This window comes from Cynocephalus volans, chromosome 17 (assembly GCF_027409185.1).
Source record: "Cynocephalus volans isolate mCynVol1 chromosome 17, mCynVol1.pri, whole genome shotgun sequence".
NCBI lineage: Eukaryota > Metazoa > Chordata > Mammalia > Dermoptera > Cynocephalidae > Cynocephalus > Cynocephalus volans.
This window is the reverse complement of record NC_084476.1, coordinates 7,987,808-8,013,588: the sequence shown is the minus strand read 5'-3', so window position 1 is coordinate 8,013,588 and position 25,781 is coordinate 7,987,808. Positions and strand designations below refer to the sequence as shown.

The 25,781-nt window shown below is 38.1% G+C and overlaps 1 protein-coding gene and 1 non-coding gene across 6 annotated transcripts in view; one reads left to right on the top strand and one right to left on the bottom strand.

Annotated features, from left to right (window-relative positions):
- The window catches only part of FNBP1 (formin binding protein 1), a 126,740-nt gene that overhangs the window by 16,824 nt on the left and 84,135 nt on the right, over positions 1-25,781 (bottom strand). For 3 of the 5 annotated variants that reach the window (XM_063081787.1, XM_063081785.1, XM_063081786.1), the window contains exons 7-11: positions 16,958-17,086; positions 15,903-16,049; positions 10,097-10,294; positions 8,996-9,178; positions 2,461-2,475 (exon numbers count right to left, since the gene is read on the bottom strand). In XM_063081787.1, the coding sequence (XP_062937857.1) occupies positions 2,461-2,475; positions 8,996-9,178; positions 10,097-10,294; positions 15,903-16,049; positions 16,958-17,086 (672 nt within the window). The remainder of the gene's footprint in view (positions 1-2,460; positions 2,476-8,995; positions 9,179-10,096; positions 10,295-15,902; positions 16,050-16,957; positions 17,087-25,781) is intronic. The other 2 variants (XM_063081788.1, XM_063081789.1) reach the window with 1 other exon arrangement.
- Positions 24,891-24,965, top strand: TRNAI-GAU (transfer RNA isoleucine (anticodon GAU)). Its single transcript has one exon. It is a non-coding gene; the product is annotated as a tRNA-Ile (tRNA).

The following is a 25,781-nucleotide window of genomic DNA, read 5'->3' as shown; positions in this document are numbered from 1 at the left end:
TGCAATCGTTGAGCTAGAAAGAAAATACTTTGTGCTCATGCTGAATTTACTTAAAGCAGATCAATATGTATTCTAGAGTTGAGTTTTTTTTTTAAAGCTGGAATGCAACAAAACACCATGCATGATATAGCACTTCAGAAGTCAGGAAATCTAGTGAGTGGTCAGTGTTAATTCTGTTAATATTTACTGAACCTTACTATGTGCTATGAGTCCAATAGAACTTTCTACGATGATGGGAATGTTCTATAGCTGCACTTGAAATGTGGTAGTGCAACTATGAAACTGCATTTCTAGAATTTATTCAATTTTAAATAATTAAAATTTAAATAGCCAGATGTGGTGAATGGCTACCATACGGAACTGTACAGCTCTAGGGTGTGGACAGGTATGAGATTTACATCACTGCATAAACAGCTGCAAAGAAATCTGTAAGTAAAACACACTGTACTGATACCCTAAACAACAACAACAAAAATACAACACTGATTATTTATAAAAGCTAAAACAAATAATAAACAAATGAATTATCTTCAATTGATCAGAAGTTAGTCTAATTGGCCATTTAGGTCCTTTTCCATTGACATGCTGTGCTCCTGTGTTGTTATCTAAAAACTAATCTCACTAACTATGTCTCAAACCAAGTTCACATTGCCTTTGCAGGTTCAGGTCAACAGCTTCTTACAGACCCAAAGAAATTTAAGTTCTCTGGAAATACTTCAAAAGGCCATTTCATCTAATTAGCCTTTTAAAGCTTGAATTCTTCTAAGCAATACTCTGACCTATGATTCATTTTGTCATGAAGGAATTTTTATTTCTAGTTCTGAGTCAGAATAGATTTTTCTGAAATCTTTGGTGTGGCCCAGTTTACAAAGAGACTGGCCACCCCAGGTAGAACTGGTATTGGATGAGTGGGTCCTGTGCGTATGTGTATGTTTATAATGGCTGGAGTTCTGTAAGATAATCTTGTTTTATATTTCAATGGAATCAGACACTTACTCCTAGGCAACTCCCCATAAAGAGCACAAGCCCCATGTAAAACTGCTTTTGGGGATTCTCTTTTTCCTTTTACACCCAAGCCATCTTTGTGAGACACTTCACTTTTTTCTTTTTTTCTTTCTTTTGGAGGCTGGCCAGTACGGGGATCTGAACTCATGACCTTGGTGTTAAAACACCACGTTCTAACCAGCTGAGCTAACCGGCCAGCCCCTTCACATCTGTATTGACTTCAAAGTAGTGGTATAAAGCAACAATTCAATACCAAGTTGGTAAAATCATTTATATCTAAAACAGAAAGACTTCCTAAAAATACTACCTTTGCTGCAAGCACCCAGCCAAAGAATGAATGAATATAGAGTAAGAAAGAAACCCTGGTATCTAAGAAAGACTCCTAGTCAATTGATCCAGTTTCTTTCAAATCTCTTTCCTCATTGTAGAGACCTTAATCAATGACTATTCTCAAGATTTTATTTCACAGCTTAAGAAATGTTTAATAAAATATTGTTTTTCATTAGGGTTGGTTCAGTTGCCAAATTCTGAGTCAGGTTGAAAAAATTACGTATGTACATATATATAAATGTATATATAAAAGTCACCATAAAATACTATCCTAGGTTATCAACAGCAGTGCACGTGGGCTGATCTCACTCCTAGTTGGATTGTCTCAGTTCATCCCTGTCGGTTATTTTAGGACATTCTCAGCTGTGGCATTTGAGAAGACTGTGTAACTTTTATAAATATTTGAAGTATAGTTAGGGGTTATGTTGGTTAAGAGTTTCTTTTAATAAATGTAATAATTAGTTTGGTTACTAGGGCTACATAATTAAGTAGAAACAACACAGAGGACTAAGTAAGTAATTCTAAAAAGGCTTAGGAGGCTCTTTTCACTGTCCATAAAATCATCTGTGGCCTCTCGAATCAGCTATGCACAAAGCACCAACATATGTAGCCAGCACCTGAAAGATTTCATAATTTCCAGTTCTCACAGGTTGCCTTAAACCCGGGCAGCTGCTGCAGGCTGCTATCATTCCTGCATCTGTCCTTCAGGTTTCTAGTATTTTTCACCTACTTCTACAGCTCCCAGAGAGGAGCATTTTTCAACTATTAAATTTACTTTTATTCAAACTGATCCAATAAATAACCCCTAATACTTAACATTTATGTTCATATTTATATAGACAGTTTATCAACATGTGTCATCCTCTTAAGGCCCCAATAATAAAACCAAATCATCAGTTAAGTGTTAATTTTCTTAGCAACTTGAAAAGGTTAAGATCACTTCTATTATATTCCAGATCTTTGTATTCCAAAGGTCTAATAAAGAAACACCAACAAAAACACACACAAGAAAAACACAAATCAACAGTTAACTCTGAAGATAGGTTGTGCATGGCACAGCACCCACAAAACACACACCAAAGCACCTGATTAGACTCAGGACATGCATGGAATAATTGTGCTTACCAGCTTGAGAGAAAGCTTCATGTAAAAATTGAAGAGGTAACAGGGGGAAAGAGAAAGAGAGAGAGAAAAAAAAACAACATCACATCAGAAGAAGAGGAACTCGGTCAGTTCCACTGTACTAACATAACATATAAATTCACCTGTCGATTTGTGAAAATGGCTTGCAGCGGATCTGTGCAAAAGTTCACAAGAGGGGCTGATCCCTAGTGAAACTTTTCGTAGGCTGCCACATTGCCAGAGCAAAGACAAGGACAGAAAAGGAGAGTTTTGTTACAGTTCTGTATTGGTCCCCTCAGCCTAGATGTCAACTAAGGCAAGCTTGCAGTCGGAGGCATGTAATGACCATGGAAGATAAAAATAATCACACACCCTTTGTTCACCAAGTTTCGCATGGAAAGTTTTACAAAGACTTAAAAAAGTCTGAACACCAATTACTTCCACAACACGCAAGTAATATTTTTATCTCAAGAAGCTCTAATCAATATGAACACTGGCATTTCTTAAAGGCATTAGGGCAAACTCTGAAATTGGTGAATGGTAACCAAGGACTAGAAGTTGCTCTAAGAAACTACCTGCAGGAGGCAGGAGGCAGGAGGCCCCTCGGTGCCCAGGTGGGGGCAGAAGGCCGATGCTTTGTCCCACCTGAGCACCAAGAGCCTGCCTGCTCAGTGGGGGGCGTCTCAAGACCAAGGCTTTCTATTGAACTCTGAGCCCTACCCACACGGGTTACATGGCATTTGAAGAATTATCAAGAGCTGCTGCTCTTGAAAGTTACCAGTAGGAAATAGGTAGCCAACTGTCTCAACCACCAAGGAGTGCTCCTTGCTGTGGATTACCTGATAACCATCAGGCCACAGCAGCTGCAATCCTGCTGGGCGTGGAGGTGAGAAAGGCATGGTGATTACTGGACCTAAAACAGGTTAATAGGCATCTCGAAATTAGAAAAAGAAACGCTTGGTTTTTCATCAACAGGTGAGACCTGCTCTGTGGCTATAAAGCAGGATTCTGAGAGTTCGGTGCATATTACTTAGCTGCTACCAATCCTAAAAGTTCAGGCAACTGGCAATAGGATCCAAAAATAGTTTGGAGACAAAATACCAAAGAAAGTGCCCTTCCATTTTAAATTGGAGGGGGAGGTTTAAGAATTTCTTAACCAGATTTAAAAAACTCAATTCTTAGCTTAAGATTGATTCAAAGTTGATATTTCTTTGTAAATAGGCAACAACCTTTCAAAGAAATTGTCCCTATGAGGAAAAAGGAGACTTTTAAAGAAAGAAATAGCGAGACAAACTTTCGAGGGGGAACAGAAAGGTGTATGCAGTCACATTCATGACTGTTCTGATGTGGACAGTTTCTTTGAACTAGTTCAGCCCTCCTGTGAACTTTAGCAAAGACTTACTCATCGTGATTTGAGTTCGTTGTGCATACAGACAACACTTATGGTGCACAGCAGAAAACCTTCCAAATATCTTACCTACAAAGCACACTATACAGATATTTTCTCACGCATTATTGTCTAAACATTCCTAATTCAAAGAACAAACATTTGAACTGGGTACACTATTTTCTCTCTATTTGGCTACTTCCGTTACTCAAAGTTATGTTCTTAAGCATTCTAAAAACAGAATTCTAATATCAAAATATTGTATAGGAAGATTACCACTTCATAATAAGAAGTTATCAGGATTAGACATAAACCCAAAACATATAGGAAATATCGGATTCTCAGGCAAATTCAATTTTCCGAAGTGGACAGTGATGGATAATCTACAAGAAGCACCGTCACGGTAAATGGAATTCTTTTTAATGATTACAAACTGGTTTTTGGTCTTAGCCAGCCAGCCAATGAGGTCACTTACAATTAGAAAGGTAATCATTGGCGAAAAGAATAATTTTAAGGATTTCATTCAGTGCATTGCTAGACACCTGAAGAACTAAAAAGCTGTCAGTTTCAGGCAACAAAGAGCCTTGGGAGCCACAAGCATCAATAACACATGAGGGGACACAACTAGCGGGTCCATGTGTTATTGGACAGTCACAGGCACTAACCTCAAGTAAAAAGAAAGGGGACAGTAAAAATAAATATGTAAGTAAATATTTAAGGAAAATCATTTTACTACTCTATGAAATTGCTCATGATTCACTGATTTTGTTTTGTTCTCCAAGTTTTATGGCATTAACTCCCATATAGATCTACTTGCCACGAACGTGGATGTCAATAATCGTGCTACACAACAGCTCTGTACAGCGTTGTTCTCCTGTGACCACACTTTGCAGCCATGTTTTATGCGCAAAATTCTGCTGTAAAATCATAGCCAGTGACATCTCAGACAGCAGTCACAATCCCTTTAGAGATTTTACCAGAAGTAGAATGAAAAGTGGGGAGGGAAGAGGTGGGAACGAGCTCAACCCACTGATGATATCAGGAAGTTTGATGATTATTAGGAAGTTTTGTTCCTTTTTTCACGCAAGTTTTTTGGATGGAGTAGCCTAGAGTTGAATTCATGTGATTAGACTTTTCTTCCAGTGTCCAGTTCTCTCAATTGAGAATTTCATTTCATGTTGTGGAAGCATGACAGTGCATTTGGGTCCCCAGTCTTGGTGGGGTTAGTGGCTGTGCCATGACTGTATGACCTGCCCATCACAGGTAGACTTACAACATAGTCCCTAGCCTCAAAGGCATACGTGGGTTTCCCTATAGTCCTCTTCATGAGTTCTTTGTGAAAACAGAAAGACTGAGTCTGCCAATAATCAGCAAGAAAACAAGATAAAATAAATAAAATTAAAGTAACAATAGATTGTAACATCTGACAAACAACTCGTAAGGACTTTCAAATTTTTTTGATTAAGTTTGATGGTATTTTTGCATACAGTTAACTCTAAACTATAGGAAAAAATATGTCCATATTTTGGATATAGAAGTCCCTTGCACGGGCTAGAAAGAGAAATCTTAAGACAGTAAAATTACAGTTTATAGACTGCAAAATTGAGAACATACAATCTAATCTCATTTTTCTTTGACTTAAGTAAGGATGAAATAATGGTTAATGCTCTGGTGGCATACCAATCTTTAAAGATGTTCAGTAAAACAACATTTTCATATAAATGTCAATGGCTTACAACAAAAAATATTTTATCCTATTTAATTATTTAGAACAACATCAGTTATGCTAAGAAATGTTTACTCAGGATTTACACACTCTCGTAATTAAAACAAATTATTGAAATCTAAGTCTGAAAGCTGCAAGACATTAAAAGCCTTATTAAAATCACAAATTTGTTACTCTCCTAGAATGCTTTTTCTAACTAAATTATCTTTGAAATAATAGTCTTAAGTTAAAAAGTAAAATAAATAAAATGGTAGCAAGGACTGTATCATTTTGGTCATGGAGTCTATAAACCACACACCTTCCATGTTGAGATTGCTTTAAAATTGAATTTATTTCCCCAAACTTTATATTTGTTGTTTTGAATTTCCCAATCTTACTTCTATGATGTATTTCCTTTTTCTTTTTCTTTTTTGTACTGCTAATTTCTAGAAGGAAGAATATCAAATCTGACCCTCACTAAGAACAGACTGACCCAGAATGAGGGAGGCAAAAATATTTTTCTGTTTCTTTACTAACGCTTCTAGTCTGTGTGTGTGTCTGTGTGTGTGTGTGTGTGTGTGTGTGTGTCCGTGTGTGTATGTGTGTGTGTATGTGTGTGTGGTTTACTCTCAGGAAAACACACTCACCATTTAGGAATTTTTTTAAAACAAAAATTTGCTGAGTACATATTTGAGGAGTTAAAATAAAATTCATTTTGCTGATTATGGTAAAAAAAGGGTTTTCCTCTAAATCATCAAAATAACCAGTTTCCCATTTCATTGTTTCTTTGTCTTTAGGTATTGTACTTTTTTCTAAACATTTTTTTGTACATATTGATTAATGAAATTCTTTGGTCTTTTCCTAAATATTTAATACCATGAAACACAGATTCAGAAACCATTTGCAACCAATGGACCATGCAATCTTGAGAGAAGACTAGAACAAACACACAAACAAATGGTGAACAATCATGAATATTCGACATATTTCACCATGAGAGTCCAAAAGACAAATGCAGGATGTTTACTATAAATATAATAAATGAGTGCCTGGTAAAGGTTTTGGAAGAGGCAGAGATGGGTTAACTGACTTACAATTAATATAAAACTTTACAGTCTAGCAAAAACACCCTGGGTCCTGTGTTGGGACATTCTTTGATGGACAGTGAGTGGAGTTCTTTTTTTTTTTTTTTTAAAGATGACCGGTAAAGGGATCTCAACCCTTGACTTGGTGTTGTCAGCACCACGCTCTCCCATGAGCGAGGGCCACGTGCCAGCCCGTGAGTGGAGTTCTGAAAGGCAGCCCAATCGAACCAGGAAGCTGCCGACTCCTTAGCAAGTCCTAACAGCAGAGCTTAACATAATCCACCATCCACTTTTGAAGCTATACTCAGCCTTCTAACAATGGATCTCTTGACAGGTTTAGGAAATTATGTTCCTAATTCTTAAACTAATATGCTAGGTAGCCTTAAAATAAGACAATTTCCAAAGACTAAAAAGAGTAAGCCTTACTGAAGGTAAAGAGAGGAAAAAAAAAAAAAAAAAAAAAAAAAAAGATAATGTAACCAACTGTATTCTTTGCATAAAAATTTGAGATTCTTTTATTAAAGGAACTCTGCATATAAAAAAACATTTTTGTCCCTTGTTTTTAAAGGTAACAAGCTAGTTATATATATTTACGTTCCTTTTTGCACAGACTACTTTTTGTAGTCTCAAAGAAATATGATTGTTGGGTTAACAATGACTGCTGTTACTCTTACTGGTAACCAGCTGTTGATTCCAAATCTGAGGAAACCTCTCTTCTAGTTAATTGGTTACGTTTTAAAATCTCCTCCCATGTCAATGTCAGCTGAGACTCGAGACTAAAAAACAAAACTTGGGAACTTTTAGTTTAGAACTAATGCTGGGCTTGCCTTTACCTGCAAATGTAGCTTAAGAGCCTAAAAGCTGGCATCCAATTTTGGCTTTAGGAATAACTTCACTATCAGGCACTGTATGTAAAAGAGCAACCCAACTCCAGTTGACTGGAGATTCCAGGAGAAGGGAAAAGTAAAAATTATGTTTGTGCAAGAAAGCATTCCACTGCAACTATATTGCAACTCCCACAGGACAGAATTTTTTTTTTTAAAGATGACCGGTAAGGGGATCTTAACCCTTGGCTTGGTGTTGTCAGCACCACGCTCTCCCAAGCAAGCCAACCGGCCGTCCCTATATAGGGATCCGAACCCGTGGCCTTGGTGTTATCAGCACCGCACTCTCCCTAGTGAGCCACAGGCCGGCCCCCACAGGACAGAATTTTAAAAAGCTTATTGGATGTGTTCATGTACTAAGTATCTTTTTGATTCTTGATTGCTACATATTATTATTCATTCTAAAAGATATTTTGGGAAGGCTTAGACTAGACTGACCATTTAGATTTATTCGGGAGTCTACAAATTACTTTATTCCAGTCTTTTTCTATAAACCAAACTAGTATCTACTCTGGATACTAGTATCTACATTGGATACTACACTGGATACATTGGCTGCATCGATTCCATCACACTGTGACTTAAGCACATGCAGTCTTAATTAGAATGGCAAACTTGAGTCTCACAACATCCACTTACGAGTCACATATCATGACAGATTTTCCGTGAGTGTCGATGTCACAGACTCTCATAAAGCACACTCCCTAGCTTTAAATCCTGGCTCTACTATCTTCCTAACTTCATCATTTTATGCCTCAATTTCCTTAACAGTAAAATAAGGCAATGTTGGCACCTAGGCTTCGTAGGGTGGTTGCAAAAAAGTGAGTGAGCACACAGCGTAAAGCCTGGCACATAGCAAGCACTCGGTAAGTGTCAGCTACTGTTATCTCACTCTTTAAAGAGAAATACCGCATGAGACCTTCTCCAGGCAACAGAGATTTTATCAACATCTTATAATTTCACTAAAATATCTAGTGAAACCACTGTGACTTACGACATTTCCCATTCGAACCCTGAGGTCTAGCTCCCCGAGAAGTATCTGCATCACACTCACATTGTTTCAGTAATTATTAAGCAAATATTTTTGACTCTACAGGCACTTACAATTCCTCATCTCACATGTCGCTAGTTTGAGAACGAGAATCTAAGTTTCCTTTTTTGGTAAGATCAAGGTAAAAAATTAATAACTTGGATGCTTTAAAGAGAAAGTTTGGGAAACTCCTTCCCAAATGTACTACAGACAAAAAAATCTCTGGGCTGGCTGGGTTTTTTTCCTTCTCTTCATCCTGCTTTCTTCTTTCTTTCTTCCTCTTTCTGTCTTCTTTCTAGCTGTAATGAATCATAAGTTCTTTTTTCTTTTTTTTTCCTTACGTTATGGGAAAACACAATGGATTCATTCACAAACAAAATAAATTATGCAGAACAAAACATGCAACAAAAGCGCGCAAGAGAGACAGGATTCCAGAGCAGAACTTACCCCACGCTTTAGGCTCCTGAAGCAGTGGATTTTGGGTTTGGAGGTCATGAACTCGTTGAAGCGATGGGAGAGGGGTTCCTTTTGCTGCTTGGGAGACTGGGGGCCGTTGGGAACAGCAGAGGGTGAGGCAGAGGCAGGGGGAGGAGGGGGAGGCTGATGGGGGGATGTTAAAAGGGACACAAGCTACGTGTAAGAGATGGAGCAGTGACAGAGTAAAAACCAGAAACAAGAAGATAAGACACAAAACAAAAATAAGCATCAAATAATATTTGAAATACAAAGCAAGTAAAACACAAACAATTAAATATTTAGGCCATGGTCCAAAAGAAAACATGTAGAATATGTTAAATGAAGAATAGGATGAAAGTGGGAGGTTTAGTAAGTAATGCAACAGGAGAGCAAGAAATACTTGACAAGAAGCTCATGCAGACTTTCCCATGCAAAGTACAGCTCTAATTAGTTATTCTAAACCAGTTCAAGTCAGAAGGGTAAATATTTCTATGCCACCTAAACTGACACAGCTTGATGGGAGAAAATGAAAGACCTTAAATGCTAAGCAAGACAATCTTTTTAAATTAAACATCAAATCATTCTAAGGTTAAGGCAGTAATGCTGCCTTGATCACATTTTATTGTCCCAGGTTAATGCTGCCATGCACCTAAGTATCACACTATAAAAAGGAAATGAAAAATGTTTATGGATACACATGTTAATATGAATTCAAAACCAAGTCATTAACCCATGGCAATTAGATGGGCCAATAAATTGTTACAGAAATTCTGCGCTATGTCCTCACTATCCACCGAGGTAGCCAGCAGTCTAGATTTAGGAGTGAAAGACATGTTGCAAAACGGCTGAGAGGTCAGTAAACTGTTAGTGTGGGTGACACGGTACAAGTGATAATGCATCTGAAATAAGACAAAGGGCCATGGCAAAGGAACCACCACCAAAAAGAAATACTGTTTTAAAAGAAAGGAGCACACTAACTTCTTCTTGCATTCTGAAACTATAGGTTTAAGATCTTTTTTTAAGACTAAAAGATAAAGTAAAAATCTCCACAGTTTATAAAATTCATTTCACACTGGCTCCAACCATCAGTACCTTATTTTTTTTGATGAACGGCCATAACTTTCCTTTGGATTTGCCACCAAATTTGAGCTCTGGTTTGCCTTCTCCTTTAGAATTTGAAAGGCTGTTATCTGACACAGTGCGCTTCATTGGTTGAGTGTAATCTTCAAATTCAATGTCTCCGGGAGGTTCAAACCCAGATTTATAAGCTTCTATTACCAGCTGTGAATCCTGAAATTATACCCATGGACACATAAATACATTCAAATTCACGAAAATGTTTTTTACACAATGAATTATGATGGACCACATACAGATCACATTTTAAGGAAATTATATTGATTGATATTAGATTTTTTCTAGTAACATTTTTATCACTAGAAAAAATAAGTACACAGTTGACCCTTGAACAACTCATGGGTTAGAGGTGCTGATGCCCTCTCCCCCTGCCACAGAGTCAAAAATTTATGTACAACTTTTGACTCCCCCAAAACTTAACTACTAATAGCCTACTGTTGACTGGAAGCCTTACCTGTAACATACATGTTGTTAATACATATTTTGTATGTTATACGTATTATACACTATATTCTTACAACAAAATAAGCTAAAGAAAAAAGGTAATTGAGAAAATCATAAGGAAGAGGAAATACATTTACAGTACTGTACGTATATTTATTGGGGAAAAATATGCGTGCATATAAGTGGACCCACGCAGTTCAAACCCACACTGTTCGAGGGTCAACTGTAATTTGTAAAGCTATATCTCTTGTTGAGATTTGAAGACGCTTTCTTTCTCTTTTTCTCTTCTTTTCCCAGCTTTATCAACTGAACAAGATACTTTCAATATCCATTTTTCTACATTTGGAGAAACAAATATTAGTTAAGAACTAGTTTGTTAGAAAGCAGAAAAATCAATGGGCAATGATGATGCAATTCCTTTGAAAAACAGTAATACAAAAGTCTGTTTCCCATCAGAAGTTCTTAAAGCAATTCAGCGTATACAAAGTGAGAGCAAAGAGGAGGTGAGCTCTCTAATTTCTTGGATCACAGTGGTTCAAAGATATTAATTTACTGCTTAATTTTCCTTTATGTATATTTGTTCATAGTCTCCTGCTAGAATGTAAAGTCTCTTCTCTTTTTTCTCTACTGTATTACTAGTACCTAGATGCTGCTAGGTACTCATAATGGTGTACAATGATGCTTCCTGAATAAATCAATAAACTGAATGCACACTTTATGGTTTGTACTCTCCTAGGAACTTTGGATTCAACAACTTCTTAGGGAGCCAGAGTCAGGTGGTAGAGACAAATGCATAATGAAATTACAACCAGAGTGTTGTGGATACACAGATCAATTGATCAACAGATAATTACAAAAACACATGTGACTGTGATAACAATCTAACTCAATGATCATCTGATATTTTAAATACTACTGGAAAAGACAACTTGAAAAACTTCAGGTTCTTAATATGAAATCACATTTTAATTAGCCATAGCCATTTTATTTATTTATTTATTTATTTATTTATTATTTATTTATTTATTTTCGTCTTTTTTCGTGACCAGTAAGGGGATCGCAACCCTTGGCTTGGTGTCGCCCGCACCGCGCTCAGCCAGTGAGCGCACGGGCCATCCCTATACAGGATCCGAACCCATGGCGGGAGTGCCGCTGCGCTCCCAAGAGCTGCACTCTCCCGAGTGTGCCACGGGGCCGGCCCAGCCATAGCCATTTTAGCTAATACTTAATTTGTAGGTGTGCCACATACTGCTGATTGTCTTCCAATAGCCAATCACCCTTCCTTCTCAGTAATAAGAATGGATTTTAAGTTGGGTACATTGCCTCTCAGCTGAAAGGCTTGATTGCCTCGCCTTTGTTCAGTAAGAGGTGGCCACATGACCAAGTTTTTCCCTCTGAGATGTAGTCAGAAGTATAGTGTGCAATTTTAGGAAGTCTCTTTAAAGCAATGGCATGGGCCCTTCCCCATATTCTGCTCTCTGGAATCCGGATGTGATGGTCGGAGCCCCAGGAGCCATACTGGACCACGAGTTTAAGGTCACATCATCAAAAGCAGTGAACTGGAAGGAGTCTGGGTCCATGAGGACGTATGAGGGACCCTCTACCTCTAGACATCTTTTACAGGAGAGAAAAAATTCACCACCTTGTTTAAGACACTATTGTTCTTGCTATATGAAGCTAAACCTATATTAGCAGATTCAGTTCCATAATCATTTTTAGTGCGCCAGTGAGTACATTGATTTATTCTAGTAAAAATATGATAATTTGGTCTAAATGGAAACTAACCTTACATAAATAAAACAGTTTTCACTTTTACGTCATCATGTGATATAGAAAATGCACTTTAAGAGAGATAGCCATGTCCAGTGTGTTGGAGGGTGAGTAACAGAGCCAGGAGCTTCCTATCCCCCCATCCCATTTAAATAATTGTTAAACCACCTCCTTCAAGTCTTCACTCAAATGTGACTTCCTGAAATAACACCTCATCCCCAACCCCACCCCACACAGGCCCTTCCTATTATCACCCTGTCCTTTATCTCTTCCAAAATCTCACCGTGTTTTCAACTCTAAAAAATGTTCTCATTTCTTTTATTACTGTCTGTCTCCCCTTTAAAACAGAGCCTGGCACTTGTGAATGAGTAAGTGGATTCAAATTGTGCCAGAAACTGTGCTTGTTTAGAAATAAAAAGAACAGGGTGGTGGGGTTTAGAGGAAAGAACACAGACTTTGGAGCCACATGGACAGATTCTCTGTGTAACCCTGGACAAGACTGTAACCACTCTGAGTTTAGGGTGAAGACAACAGGCCTGGAATGAAGCAGGTGTTCAGTACATACTCAGTGAACCACTTTATAAAAGTACTGTCAACTTTTCTCAAAACGAAGTTTTAAAAAAGGATATAAATAACAGCAATTAAACACAAATATGCAGCGATAAAGAGGGTACAATGAAATGAAAGCTACAATAAAAACACCTAAGATCAAAGCAGCAAGACTGTAGTGAATGCTGCCAAGAACAGAATCTGAAAAGATAATCTTGAAAAACACACGTAAAACACAGCAGGAATGTTTGGAAAGATGAAGCAAATGTACAAGGAAAAATGTCGATTAGGATTAAGAAAGATCTGACCTTTTAATTATCGAAGAAGATACAGCAAAACGAAACATTTGTTCATTAAAATAAAGATCTAAAGGGAGTGAGCCAGGCAGTTATCTGTGGGAAGAATATTCCAGGCAGAGGAGAGAGCAAGGTAGGCGTGTGCCTGGAACTCTCAAGGAACACCAAGGAGGCCATTGTGGCTAGAACACCGCGGAGAACAGAGGACAGGGGACGTCAGAAAAATAAACGGGAGGACAGAGGGGAGGGCGCTCCAGATGGTTTAGGGCTTTGCAGTTCCAGATGACGGGGACACCCCTGGAGGGTCCTGAGCAGGGGAGGGACATGATCTGATCTTTAAAAGGATCTCTCTGGCCCTCTCGTCTGTCTCTGTGTTAACAATGTAGGGCGTGGGGGTGGGGTAAGCGCCAAGGGGAGGAGGCTAGTTAGATGCCTTTTGCAGTGGTCCAGACTGCTCCTGCCTCATCCAGGATGAGGGAGGCCTTGGGATCAGGAGTGGAACAGTGGAGGAGGCGAGAGCTGGTTGGCCTCTGAATGTATTTTGAAGGTGTAAATTAATATGGGTGTGAGAAAAAGGGAGATATCACGGAAGACTCCAAGATTTGAGCAACTGGAAGGATGGAAAGGCCATTAGTGGAGACACTGAAGACTATGGGAAGCAGGTTGGGTGAGGAAGAGCAGGAGCTGCGTTTTGGATGTGTTAAGTCCGAGGAACAGCCACTTGGCATCTGAATACATGCACCTGCAGTGTGGGGCAGAGGCCCCAGCTGGAAACGTAACATGTGTAAGTTAGTACTGAGATGGGACCAGAGTCCACCAACCACTTAAAGACGTGAATATGGCAAGTAAAGAGGTCCAAGATCTAAGCCCTGGAGTACTCCAAAGTTAAACGGTAGGAAGAAGAAAAAGAATAAGAAAAGGAGGCAGACCGCTGAGAAGGGAAAAAGCCACCACCGTGCGAGTTCCTGGATCCAATGTGGCGGAGACGCAGGTAGGAGGGAGGTCTGGTGGGAATCAGTACCGCTAACAGTTCAAGTCAGATGAAGAAGACTTAGAACAGACCCTTGGATTTAACAACATGAAGATCATGGGTGAAAAAGAATTATCAGTGATATAGTGAAAAACTAGGCTCCCGTAATGGGAGGAAAAAATCCTATAGGTCTAGTTGGCTCACAATTTCCCAACTGAAACTGATAAAGGGGAAACCATCATTTAGATATAAACTTGTGAAACTGTAAAGTTTTCAAGGAAAAAGAAATTTCCAAGACTTTAATATAAAAAATTAAAATCAAGCTTTCAGATTTTAATCAATGTTAGAAGTCCATGAGGCCAAAAGAAAGGCCAGCATTCATGTAGAGGTGACCTTGCTTTTGAAAGCATAACTTATAAACCCCACTAGAAGTCTCTCCCTTTAAAAGATTCCCCTCGTGTAATTTATTGGTAACTATTGAAATTTTAAATAGGGTGAACAGAGAAAGGCTCACTGAGACTATTTCTTCTGTGATGCTCGAAACAGATAAAGAAAACCATCAAATAAAAATTCCAGCTCAAGAAAAAGATGGTCTAATCGCCTCTGGAAGAAAACTTACTGGTATGATGTAGTGTGGGGAGTGGGAAGGAAGTACCAGTAATCCAGGAGCATCAGTCATTTTTCCCTAAAAAGTTAGGTGAAATCACCGATACCCATTAGCTGTATAGGTATCAACGAAACAGGGAGGAGGAATCCTAAAATCAGAACAAAACAAAACACCTGCTACCTGGAACCTTTCCCTCCTTCAAATATTTACCATTTAACATGGAAGCATGTGTGCACATTGGACCGACAAAAACTTTTTACACAGACAGCCTTAAATGTTTGTACATATCAAATGTTCTTAGAGCAATGAAGAATTTGCATGCTGACAACCAGGAGATCTAGTTGCAAGGGAAAGACTGCTTCAGTCCCTTCCTTGGACTCATATTTTAAGAAGCCCTTATGACAGAATATTTATGGCATAACTTTTATGTTAAATATTTGTTTTTGCAAGTTAATAACAATTTGTAAAAGCCTATGCTGGTGTCCTAATTGATATTTTTGTTGAGGGCAATAGGTTTCTAGGAAAGGAATTCAAACAGATAATACAGGTGGTATTCTCAAATGGAGATTTTGCCCACCAGGGGACATTTGGCAATGTCTGGAGACACTTTTGATTGTCACAACTAGGAGAGTGCTTAACTGGCATCTGCTGGGTAGAAGTCAGGGATACTGCTAAACATCCTACAATGCACTGGACAATCCCCCACAATAAAGAATTATCTGGCCTAAAAGGTCAATAGTGCTCTGAAGAAACTGTCTCAGAGGAAACACTTCCCAAATGAAGGTAACACCACCAATATCAAAAGGCTTTGCCTTTTTCCAGAAATCAATCAGATCCAAAGTTGGGAGGGTTACTCAGGCAACTCACAAGAACACCCTTCAATTTAATTCTGTAATATCTCAGACAATTTACTTCTGAAGTGTTTTTTGCAAAAGGAATTAGCTAAATCCAAAACAGAGGGCTTAACAAAAGAACTCTCAAGTGGTGCTGCTGTTGAAAAGTACTGCGACCACCGAAATCCCTACCACGAGATGACTAACTGAGGTCACTGGGGAAGGGGCAGGTGGAGAAGTCATGGAACCACAAACACTCAGTTGTAAATTAAGCACAAACTACAGCACTTACATTGTTCTGATCGATTGATTCAGCGGCCTTTACTATTCCATCCAAGCACTTCCCGATAATTGGGATCACCTGCCGATCGACCTCTGCATACGTCTTCATTGACTCTCCCATTCTCACAATCCTCCTTTCCTCCATCTCTTGTATTTTCTGCAACATTAGATTTTTTGTAAAATAAATTTGGCCTGCTATTATTTAAGGAAGTTGTTTTTCAGCACCATTGTTACCTCTAATAAATTTTCTAGGAGGGAAAAGGCATTAGACTTTGACCCAGCTGTATGCAGAGTTTATAAATTGTTTGGCTCCCAAATGTATGCTTTACACAATTCCATTTCAACATCAATGAGAACCCCAAACTCAGAATTTTATTGTTAATACTATTTGCTAATACACTTCAAACATTTTCTCCATCTTTGATCCACTACTTTGCCTTTTACAAAAAGCATAGTATTTGGTTATTTGTCACAACTTAATACAGTTGAGATATAACTAGTGCACCTTCCTTCTACAATTTGAAAGTTCTTGTTTACCACGTGTGCAGATGCCAAGAAGCAAATATTTATTTTTTTCTACAAATGAACTTGAAATTGTAAAAGATTCCCCAAATGGGGAACATGTATATATCTTTTGTCATACCATTTTTGACAACCTAAAGTAGCCAAAAGAAAATAATCCAAAGGAAAGAACTGTTGTTTTTTTCAAACCTACAACTGTATGAATGTTTCATTGACTCCTAAAATAAAGTTAGCATTTTTGTAACCAGGACAGTTGTTTAAGCAAAGAGAGCATTAACCTAAGAATCACAGATCAAGACTGGCAAAAAAATAGTTGCAGGTACAAACTGAGGAAGTTTATGAAGGCCACTGATAGATCTTGAGATTAATATTATATTTCATTTTATTGCTAGTCGGTGCTGGGTCTAGACTACTTTAAAAATTATTTAGTGGAAATTTGGAATTATATAAACACCTAGAATACAAACCCAGCAGTCATGATTCAGCAGCAATGTGTTTGTAAGCAAAGCAGAACATGAAATCTGAGCAATTTGAATGACTTACCTGAAAGATGTTAGGTATGTGAGTGTGGTAATACTCATGCTGCTCGTGGTTGAATTTCTGGAGGATTGATGAGTAGTCTGCTTTGCTGTCCTCTGCCATTTGGTGACGTATTTGAGCTTGTTGTCGGGCCTTAGGACAAAAATGAGAGTACCCCCACGTTTATACATCATAAATAAAAGCCTAGGCATAATAGATAAAAACCTAGAACTACACACTGGGGAGACTAGGAGCCAAATTTACCTCAAAAGTATTGTATGTAGCAGGTGCTGTTTTGGGGGGTGGGTGCCACTGTCCTGTACGGGGATCCAAACCCTTGACACTGGTGTTACAACACGGCACTCTTTAACCAACTGAGCTAACTGGCCAGCCCTAGATGCTACTTTTTAAAAATCGTTTTGAATTTGAATTTACTTTAGGTAAGGGACGTGTAGCTTGTCACGGATCCCACCGCTCTCTGTTGTCGTCACTTGGCACGCACTTTCTAGTTTGACACAAGGGCCACCACCCTCTACTGTCTGCACTTTGGACAGTTCACATATCTATGTTACCCGGATGGCCCTTGTGGGAGCCTCAGCTCGTACATATAATATGTTCTTTTTGAGTAGGGGAGGATTGAACCAAACTTTTTTTATCTGATTCTCAATGGGGTTCACAAACTAAAAAGACATATGAAACACTGATCTAACTGGAACTTTCTAAAACTCTTTATTATGTTTACTTTTAGTCTATACTTTAAAGAAGCAGTAAGTATGGCACCCTCTTTATGCTTTTTATGGTTTTTTGGGTGCAATTTTGTATTTTACTGCATTACTTTTCACCTAAAAAAATCAATAAAACATAAATTTGTTTCTTTCTTCTAATTTATATTTTGGTTAATCACATACCTAAAAACATTGAGGAGGGGGAAATTATGGACAAGATGCTGAATTGATTTTAAAGCTCAAACAAGAATGTCTGTAAACTCTAAAGTCATCCACAAACATAAGAGATTGTACACCGTTAATACCACCTAAGATTCATGTAGCACTTTGGCAGTGTCTTGATGAACGTTATCTCATGAATCTCTTCTACAATCTGAGGTCCACACAGGGCCACCTACGCCCTGCCAGATGAAGATATGGCTCGATCCTCAGATGACTCGGCAAACTCACTACATTGAGCCAAAAACACAGCAGGGAAAGGACCATGTTCCAACCTAACCAAGGCAACTTTTTGTTTGTTGCTTATTTTTGTTCTGTCTTACTGAACCAATATTATAGAAAACCAAGTCCTAAGAGTGACAGAAAAAAAGAAAGCACATGGACACGCTCAGAGGTAAACACCAAGGAGAAACGCTGAAGTGGTCTGTCCCGTTCTGTCTGACGGTAACATCCAGCATCAGGTTTTTATCATCTTAACGTTCTTTGTCGGTTTCCTGCCTGTGTGACTTGGACCTTCACCCCGATTCTCACTTCCTCGACTCGTCTGACTCATGTGTGTATTGGTGAAAGCCCAAGGTGGTAATTCACAGTTGCTTTCTTCATTTGCTTCCCTATTCATACATAAACACTTCCCAAATGAAGGTAACAATATCAATATTTCCAAACGAATTTCCTTATTATCTGAGGTGTTTTAGTTTCTTCAGGCCTTTAGGTATCTCAGCACCATTTTAGCCGCTTCTCATCTGCTGTCGGTTTATTCCGCCTGCTACATTCTTCCCCTGTGTTGGGGGCCTGCTGACTCCCCTCCTGTCCGTAAGCCTTGGCTTCCGTCTCTCACTGCGTCCACTAGAGAATATATCCGTCTAGTCCCCTAAATGTTAAGCACCCAACTACCCTCAAAAATCCAGCCCTTCCAATCTACAGTCGCCCTCCTTTGTTTAAATAACGGCTTTGCCACCTACATGCATTCCATCTGTTCCCCTAACGTCTCCAACACAGAAACCCCATGAACTCCTTCAATGCCTACAGTTTCATCATTTATCACTCTGTTATAAACATGAAAAAAACCCAAGGAAATTCCCGTATAGACCTCAAATTTCTAACATATTCTCTATTTCATTCACAAACCTTCCTCAGAAAGTCTCACAAAAATCCAAGGGGGGATTTCTTCATCTCTTCCGTAAAGAGCAGTAACAAGTGACAAGATAGAGAACTCTCTTATTAATTTTGGAGATTCTTAGTAAGTTTTTAGAATAGCTTAAGTTCTGAAACAGAGATCAGAATGTCATCATTATATATAATGTGTAAGAATGTACGTATACACACACACATACCACCACGAGTAGATAAACGCATCCTGACAATAACTCCACTCATAGCAACTGTACAATATTTTACTCATGAGAGCTGGTGTCCATCAGCATTTGATTGGAACGGGCTGTGATCCTTTCCCTCCCAGCTTCTCAGAATCCCTAATAATGTTTTAGCTTTGGCTGTATAATTGCTTTTGTATTAATTCTTAATTTCATGATGGCTTTACCCTGTTTATATGCAGTAATCCTGAAACAAAACTAGGGACCACTAGATATAAACTGTGGAAGAAGTTGAAATAAGAAATAACATGTCTATAATCTAGCCTGGAAAGTTAGCTTTCTAGAAGAAAATAAACCAGACAGACATACTTCAGAGGGAACAGGTCTACCTCTTATGTTAAAGAAGCATCATCTTTCAGGGAGTTTTTCTCGAATGCAAAAGCTTGGACATAGATTACAAAAGTCTATCTGTCTCTACAGTCCGTCCATCTTCTCTCTCTGTCTCTGTCTCTCACGCACTAAAATGATATGGGAACAGTTAAAAGCAGCAAGATAGTGCCATAAATCAAATTCTGCAAAGCCGCAGCGGGAAGACAGGACTGTCTTTTTCTCAGTCCCAGCATCCAGCTGCTTTGAATTAATATCCACTTCTGAATCTCAGGCCTAGGAATATGCCATTGTTCCAACCAAGTTTTACTGCGGAAAATTTATCTTTGTTTAGTAAGCAGTTATGTTTATTTTACAATGGAATTTAAGAGCCTTTCTCCAAAACTAGCATTGAGTCAGTTACTCATTACTACAAATATACTTTAAAAAACATTTTTAGGGCTGGCCCGTGGCTCACTCGGGAGAGTGTGGTGCTGATGACACCAAGGCCACGGGTTCAGATCCCTATATAGGGATGGCTGGTTAGCTCGCGTGGGAGAGCGTGGTGCTGACAACACCAAGTCAAGGGTTAAAATCCCCTTACCAGTCATCTTTAAGAAAAAAAAAAATTTTTTTTTTAAAGAATTTTCAAAAACTTATCTGGAATAAACGTTATGAAACTAAATATTTTAGAAAATGTATCTCCTAATATCTAAGGCTAAATGAAAATTATGAGCATCACGATTTCTCATTTCTTTTTAGGTCAGTCCAAAAATAGCAACTATTATCTCAAAGAAGTACACACAGCATTCCCATTTTAAACCACAGTTATTTCTTTTAATTAAATTAAATTTCCAATTCTAAGAATAAAAGACTGCGTTTTATAGCAACATTACTGTGGGGGAAGAAAGAGGAACAGAAAGTTGGGTTGTTTTTTTTTTTTATTTTAAATGGGTCAGAGTTACAGAATTTAGAGGTAATATTCTAAAAAGTCCAGAATGACTACAGTGCCTGAGGTGGTACATTACTGACATCTTCGAATAAAATCTAGACCACTTTTGTTGTAAATCAGAAAGACAGGCTTTAAATTTCAGGTTTTCTCTGACAAGCCCTCGGGAATCTCCCCAAATAAATCCAAATAGGCCTAAGTGCGCACTGCTTACGCATGACTTCACTTCTTGGTAATTCTGAACATGGTCCATTCTCAGTGTCCTTATGGAAGTAAAGCTGTGCTAACTAAAAGGTCAGAGCTGCAGTTTCTAAATCAAGAAAACAATATTTTAAAAACTGAACTGCAGCCCAATACTTTAAAATCCTAATGGGTTTAAAGACAAAAATACTGTAATCCATTTAGTTGGCTCAATGTAGATTATTAACATGGCCAAAATATGTAGCTATTTCCTGTTTAATTCAGCCTGCTGGCTGAGTCTTGATTGTCATAAGCAGAGAAAACTCACTCACTTTCATATAGGGAGCACGGTAGATTTGCTTACCAAGTTGTACCATAGCACCTTTTTTCAAGGTTGCCTATGGCTTTTGACTTTTTAACAAAATAAACAAATATAAATTGGTTCCATTTATATAGTGACTGAATAAATAGATAATGAGATTTCGTAATTTTTTGAACATGGCCTCAGACCTCTCAGAATTTTATACACTGCTATTCCTTGGATGAAAAAACTAGTTAATGCAGCAGTGTTCAGAGCTTTTGGAAAGTCATTTTTCCTTGGTTAAAAGGATATAACAAATTATAAATGCCCATCTTTTATTACCAAAAGTCTGGGGAGAACAATGAGGAATATTCTACCATTATCAATAGTAGCCCAAACAACAGTGAATGTTCTCTGGAGCAATTGCACGTTCAGTGTTTTATTTCATCATTGTCATAAGAAAGCTGTATTTGAGGCTGGATGGAAACGAGGGCTCAGTGTAGATTTTATTCCCATTCCTCCAAGAATGTGCTATTTTGCAGCACGAATAGGATGCCTGCAACTACTGCCCAATAACCAGCAACTTGCAGCAGCTCCGCTCAGCTGGCAGGTGGCCTGAAGCCCTCACAGGGCTGGAGGCACAGCAGGAACCCAGCAGGGCACTTGGCTCTTGTTTCTCAGCCCTCCTCAAACTACCTGAGCCACTGACATAATATTGTAGGTAAAATCAAGCTTGTAATGTAACAACCCGGGTTATCTGACCACCTTTCACCATCTTTAGTTCTTTTTTGTCCTGATTACAAAAACCTGTTTGCTGTAAATAATTCAAATTTACAGTTGTATGGTTTAAAAAGTAAAAGCTCCTGCACACTGCACCTCCTGGTAATCACAAGAGCTTTCTGACGTTTGGATGTGTCCAGACAAATGAGCAGCAGCAGAAGTATTTTCATAGCACACAAGTGAGGTAGACACCACTGTGCAGATGATCAACTTTCTAGGTCTTTTTGAGACAGAAAAAATACAAATACCTGAAACGTTGAGAATCCCTGAAAACCCTAATTGGTATACTACATTTCTCTAAGATTTGTCAATTATTAGGAGTAAAACTGGTTTTATCCTAATCTTTGATCCAGCAATTCAACTTCTAGAAACTTATCCTAATGAAATAATTTTAAATGTTCACAAAAGATAGTCATCATAGTATTGTTTATAATAGCTGATAATTCAAAATAATAACTTGAAACAAATGCCCGGTAATTTGATGGGTTAAATATTATGTCATACCCTTGATGGATTAATCTTTAGCCTATTTAAAAACATGTAAAAGAATAGTTGATGATAAGGGAAAGTGGAAACTATATATAATTTTTAAAAATTTTGAGAGGTTTCAAAACAGTATTTATAGAATAATTCCATTATTGTAAAAATGAAACACTTGAAAAGAGTGATTAAGGAATATTTCATTTTGCCAAAAAGATTAGTAAAAGAGACAAATTCTGATGCTGAATTCCAGAGACAGTGAAAGATTGAAGAGTTATGGCTTGCTTTTGAGGTCCAGTAAGGAAAAAAAGCTCTGAAAAGCTAATGTAGTAGGAGGGATATGAACAAGAAGGGATGAAAAAGCTCTTTGTCTCAAGCAATGTTGTTGTATGATAAATGGCATTGTTTAAATTTCCCAGCAAACTGTTGCATCTAGAATACATTTTCAAGTACAAGACTAAGAATGCATTTAAAAATTCCTATTCAAGACAGAGTGCTGCAAGTTTTTGTTGGAGACTTCCAGGCCGGGGACTTGCCAAAACAATAAGTCTGTCTTTGATAAATTATAAGGGCAGCTAAAATACAAAGCAGAGAAAAACTTCAAAATAAGTTAACCAAAGAAATGTGCTTGAAACATTCCAGCAATTTCCTGACTTTTTTTTTTTTAAACAATCTTACAAATTTCTAGCCCCGGTAATGTAGGTTACTTTGGTGTTTGGTCACTGAAATAGAAGGAGAGAATACAGAAAGATAGCAAATGAGACCAGCATCTCAATCCCACACGGGCCATTCACTTGCTAAACAGTTGTAAGAAAAAGCCTTCTGTGTCCCTATACCCTGGTTGCCTTATTTGAAAAGTGGAATTTGAAATATCTATTTACTCATGGTGAGTGACAATTTCTGCTAAAGAAGCAGCCAATGCTGATGTCGTTTATCTTGAAATTGGCATACCTCCATGGTAGGCTGGTGAAAACAAATTTGGTATGAGCTCAGAGATCTTAATAAGTTATAAATCATGCTCCCCAAGACTTGGCCCTCTTCTACTCCCCGGTTTGTAATGTACTGTCATTGGCAAGAGACTTGAGTTTTTTGTTATGGTGGGCTTGAAACTGATTATTCCTTTCCCTTCCCCTCTCTCTTTAACTTCAACCCAGAACATGACACTCACGAGGTTTCATATATGTAGAACTAAAGACCATGGCCTGGATTCAGGCTAGAAGTTAATATCCATATGATTACCATTCTCCATTGCTGTGAAGTTATTATGAAGAACAGAAATAGTTAAAGCACTCTGTCAATGCAGTTCTAGAAAAGATATATTCCTTAGCAGAGTAAAAAAAAAGTTATTCATATCGCACAACCCAGGGGAAAGAAACAAAATACCATACTACTATTTCTGAAGAAATCTGAAGTTTTTGGTGGTCGGTTAGCAGCTGTTCATCCTCAGTCTCCAAGTCACAATAGATGTTTAATCAAGAAGGTTTAATACTGAAAATTTTACACATGTTATTCAGTGATACACTGCCAATGAGGTCAAGACATGAGACTATGAGCCCTTCTTCCATCTTAACCTCAGTGTTAACTTCATCTGCTTTCTTTAAGCTGGGCAATGCCTAGCAAAATGTCTCCTAGTAACCAGAGAAGATGGTGAGGGAGCTTGTTTAGGTCTCAGGCTATGGAGTGGAGTGGGGGGTTTTGTTTGTCCTCTGAAAAACAAAACCGTAAGCCTGTGCATACTGTACAGATGGTGCAAGAATCCCTAAGCCAAGAAATTAACATAAAAATCTGTTCCAGGTTGACTGGCAGAAACAATATAAAACCTTGCTGGGGGGATATCTCCACAATCCTGCTTTTATAAGCTTCTCAGAGAAAAAACAATCTCTGTTGAAGGTATGCTCATACAAAAAAGATAATAATAATAATAATAAATGCACAAGAAATAAACCACAATGAGAACTGACACATAGAGAGAAAAATTATCACCATAAGAACGTGAGCTAAAAGAAAAATTCGAAAAATATACATATAAGAAAAGAATATTTAAAATGATTAAGGAAATAGAAACAATAGAAATCACAAGGAAATAATAAGAACTATAAATACAGATCAGGCACATCTGAAAAAGAATCAAATGGAACTTCTAGAAATGAAAAATGCAGTCACTGAAATTGAAAAACTCGATAGATGAGTTAAATAACAGAATAATTAAAGAGAACTCATGAAATAGCTGACAAAGTTGCACAGAATGTAACAGATAGAGATCAAGAAATGAAATGTATGAAAAAGAACTTAAGAGGCATGGGGAACAGAATGAGAAGTTTCACACACACCTAATATGAGTCCCAGAACCAATGATATTAATAACAACAGGTAATATCTGAAGAGTTAATACCTGAGGGCTTTCCTATATTTATGAAAGGAACAAATCCTCCAGGAACCACAAGCAGAGTAAATTAAAAATTTAAAGTTTATATTTTGAAAGATCATAGTGATGCCACAAAACACCAAAGGCAAAGGCAAGGGAAGAAAATCAAATATCTACAAAGGCATGCAACTGAACAGACAAGAGGGACAACTGACAATGGAAGACAGTGGAATGATATTTTCAAAATGTTTAGAGAAAATAATTATCAGGATTGGGGCTGGCTGGTTAGCTCATTTGGTTAGAGCGTGGTGCTGATAACACCAAGGCCAAGGGTTTGGATCCCCTTACCAGCCAGCTGCAAAAAGAAAAAGAAAAAAAGAAAAAGAAAGAAAGAAAGAAAGAAAAGAAATATCAGTTTAGAATTCTATATCTAGCTAAACTATCATGGGTAAAGACATTTCAGATAAAGAAATAATTTACCACTCACAGACCCTCACGGAAGAAAATCAAAAGAACCTAGCACCGAGGAAGAAGGAAATTTAACTCAGAAAGGAGTGATATGCAAGAAGTAACACCACTTGCCCTGCTTATCACATGGCTACAGCTGTGGACAGGCAGTGAACAATGGCTGCCCATCTTAGATGGGACCTGTTCCTTCCAGTCCAGTATAGTCCCCACCTCTTCTTATTGGGCCTTTTGCTAATTGTTATTTGTCATCTTACTCCAACCTACCAGTTTCACTCACATCTATTACGTCCTGAGGCAAGAACAGTGGTTAACAGGAGGGAGCTCAGTTAATACAATCCACTCGTAAAGACATATGATAAACTGGCAAGAGCACTGAACTTGAGGCACAGAAACATGCATCAGTCCTGGCTGTCCCATATCCAGCAGGGCCACATTAGGCTAATGGTAATTTAACATTTTATAGCCTCACTCTTTTCTTCTATAAAGGGATAAAAGAATTATGAAGAGGATTAAAAACTCTCTGGAAAACATAAAATACTTTTCCAGTGTACATTTTTTGAGGAGTAGGTTCAGTAGCATTTCACCAGGGTCATATTCATCCCATCTGGCTTTTAATATCCTTCATAAACTATTCCCATGTCACCTCTCCAGCAAGATCCTACTGAGTCCCCTGTGCTATCAGGCAGGTCAGCATCAGCAACA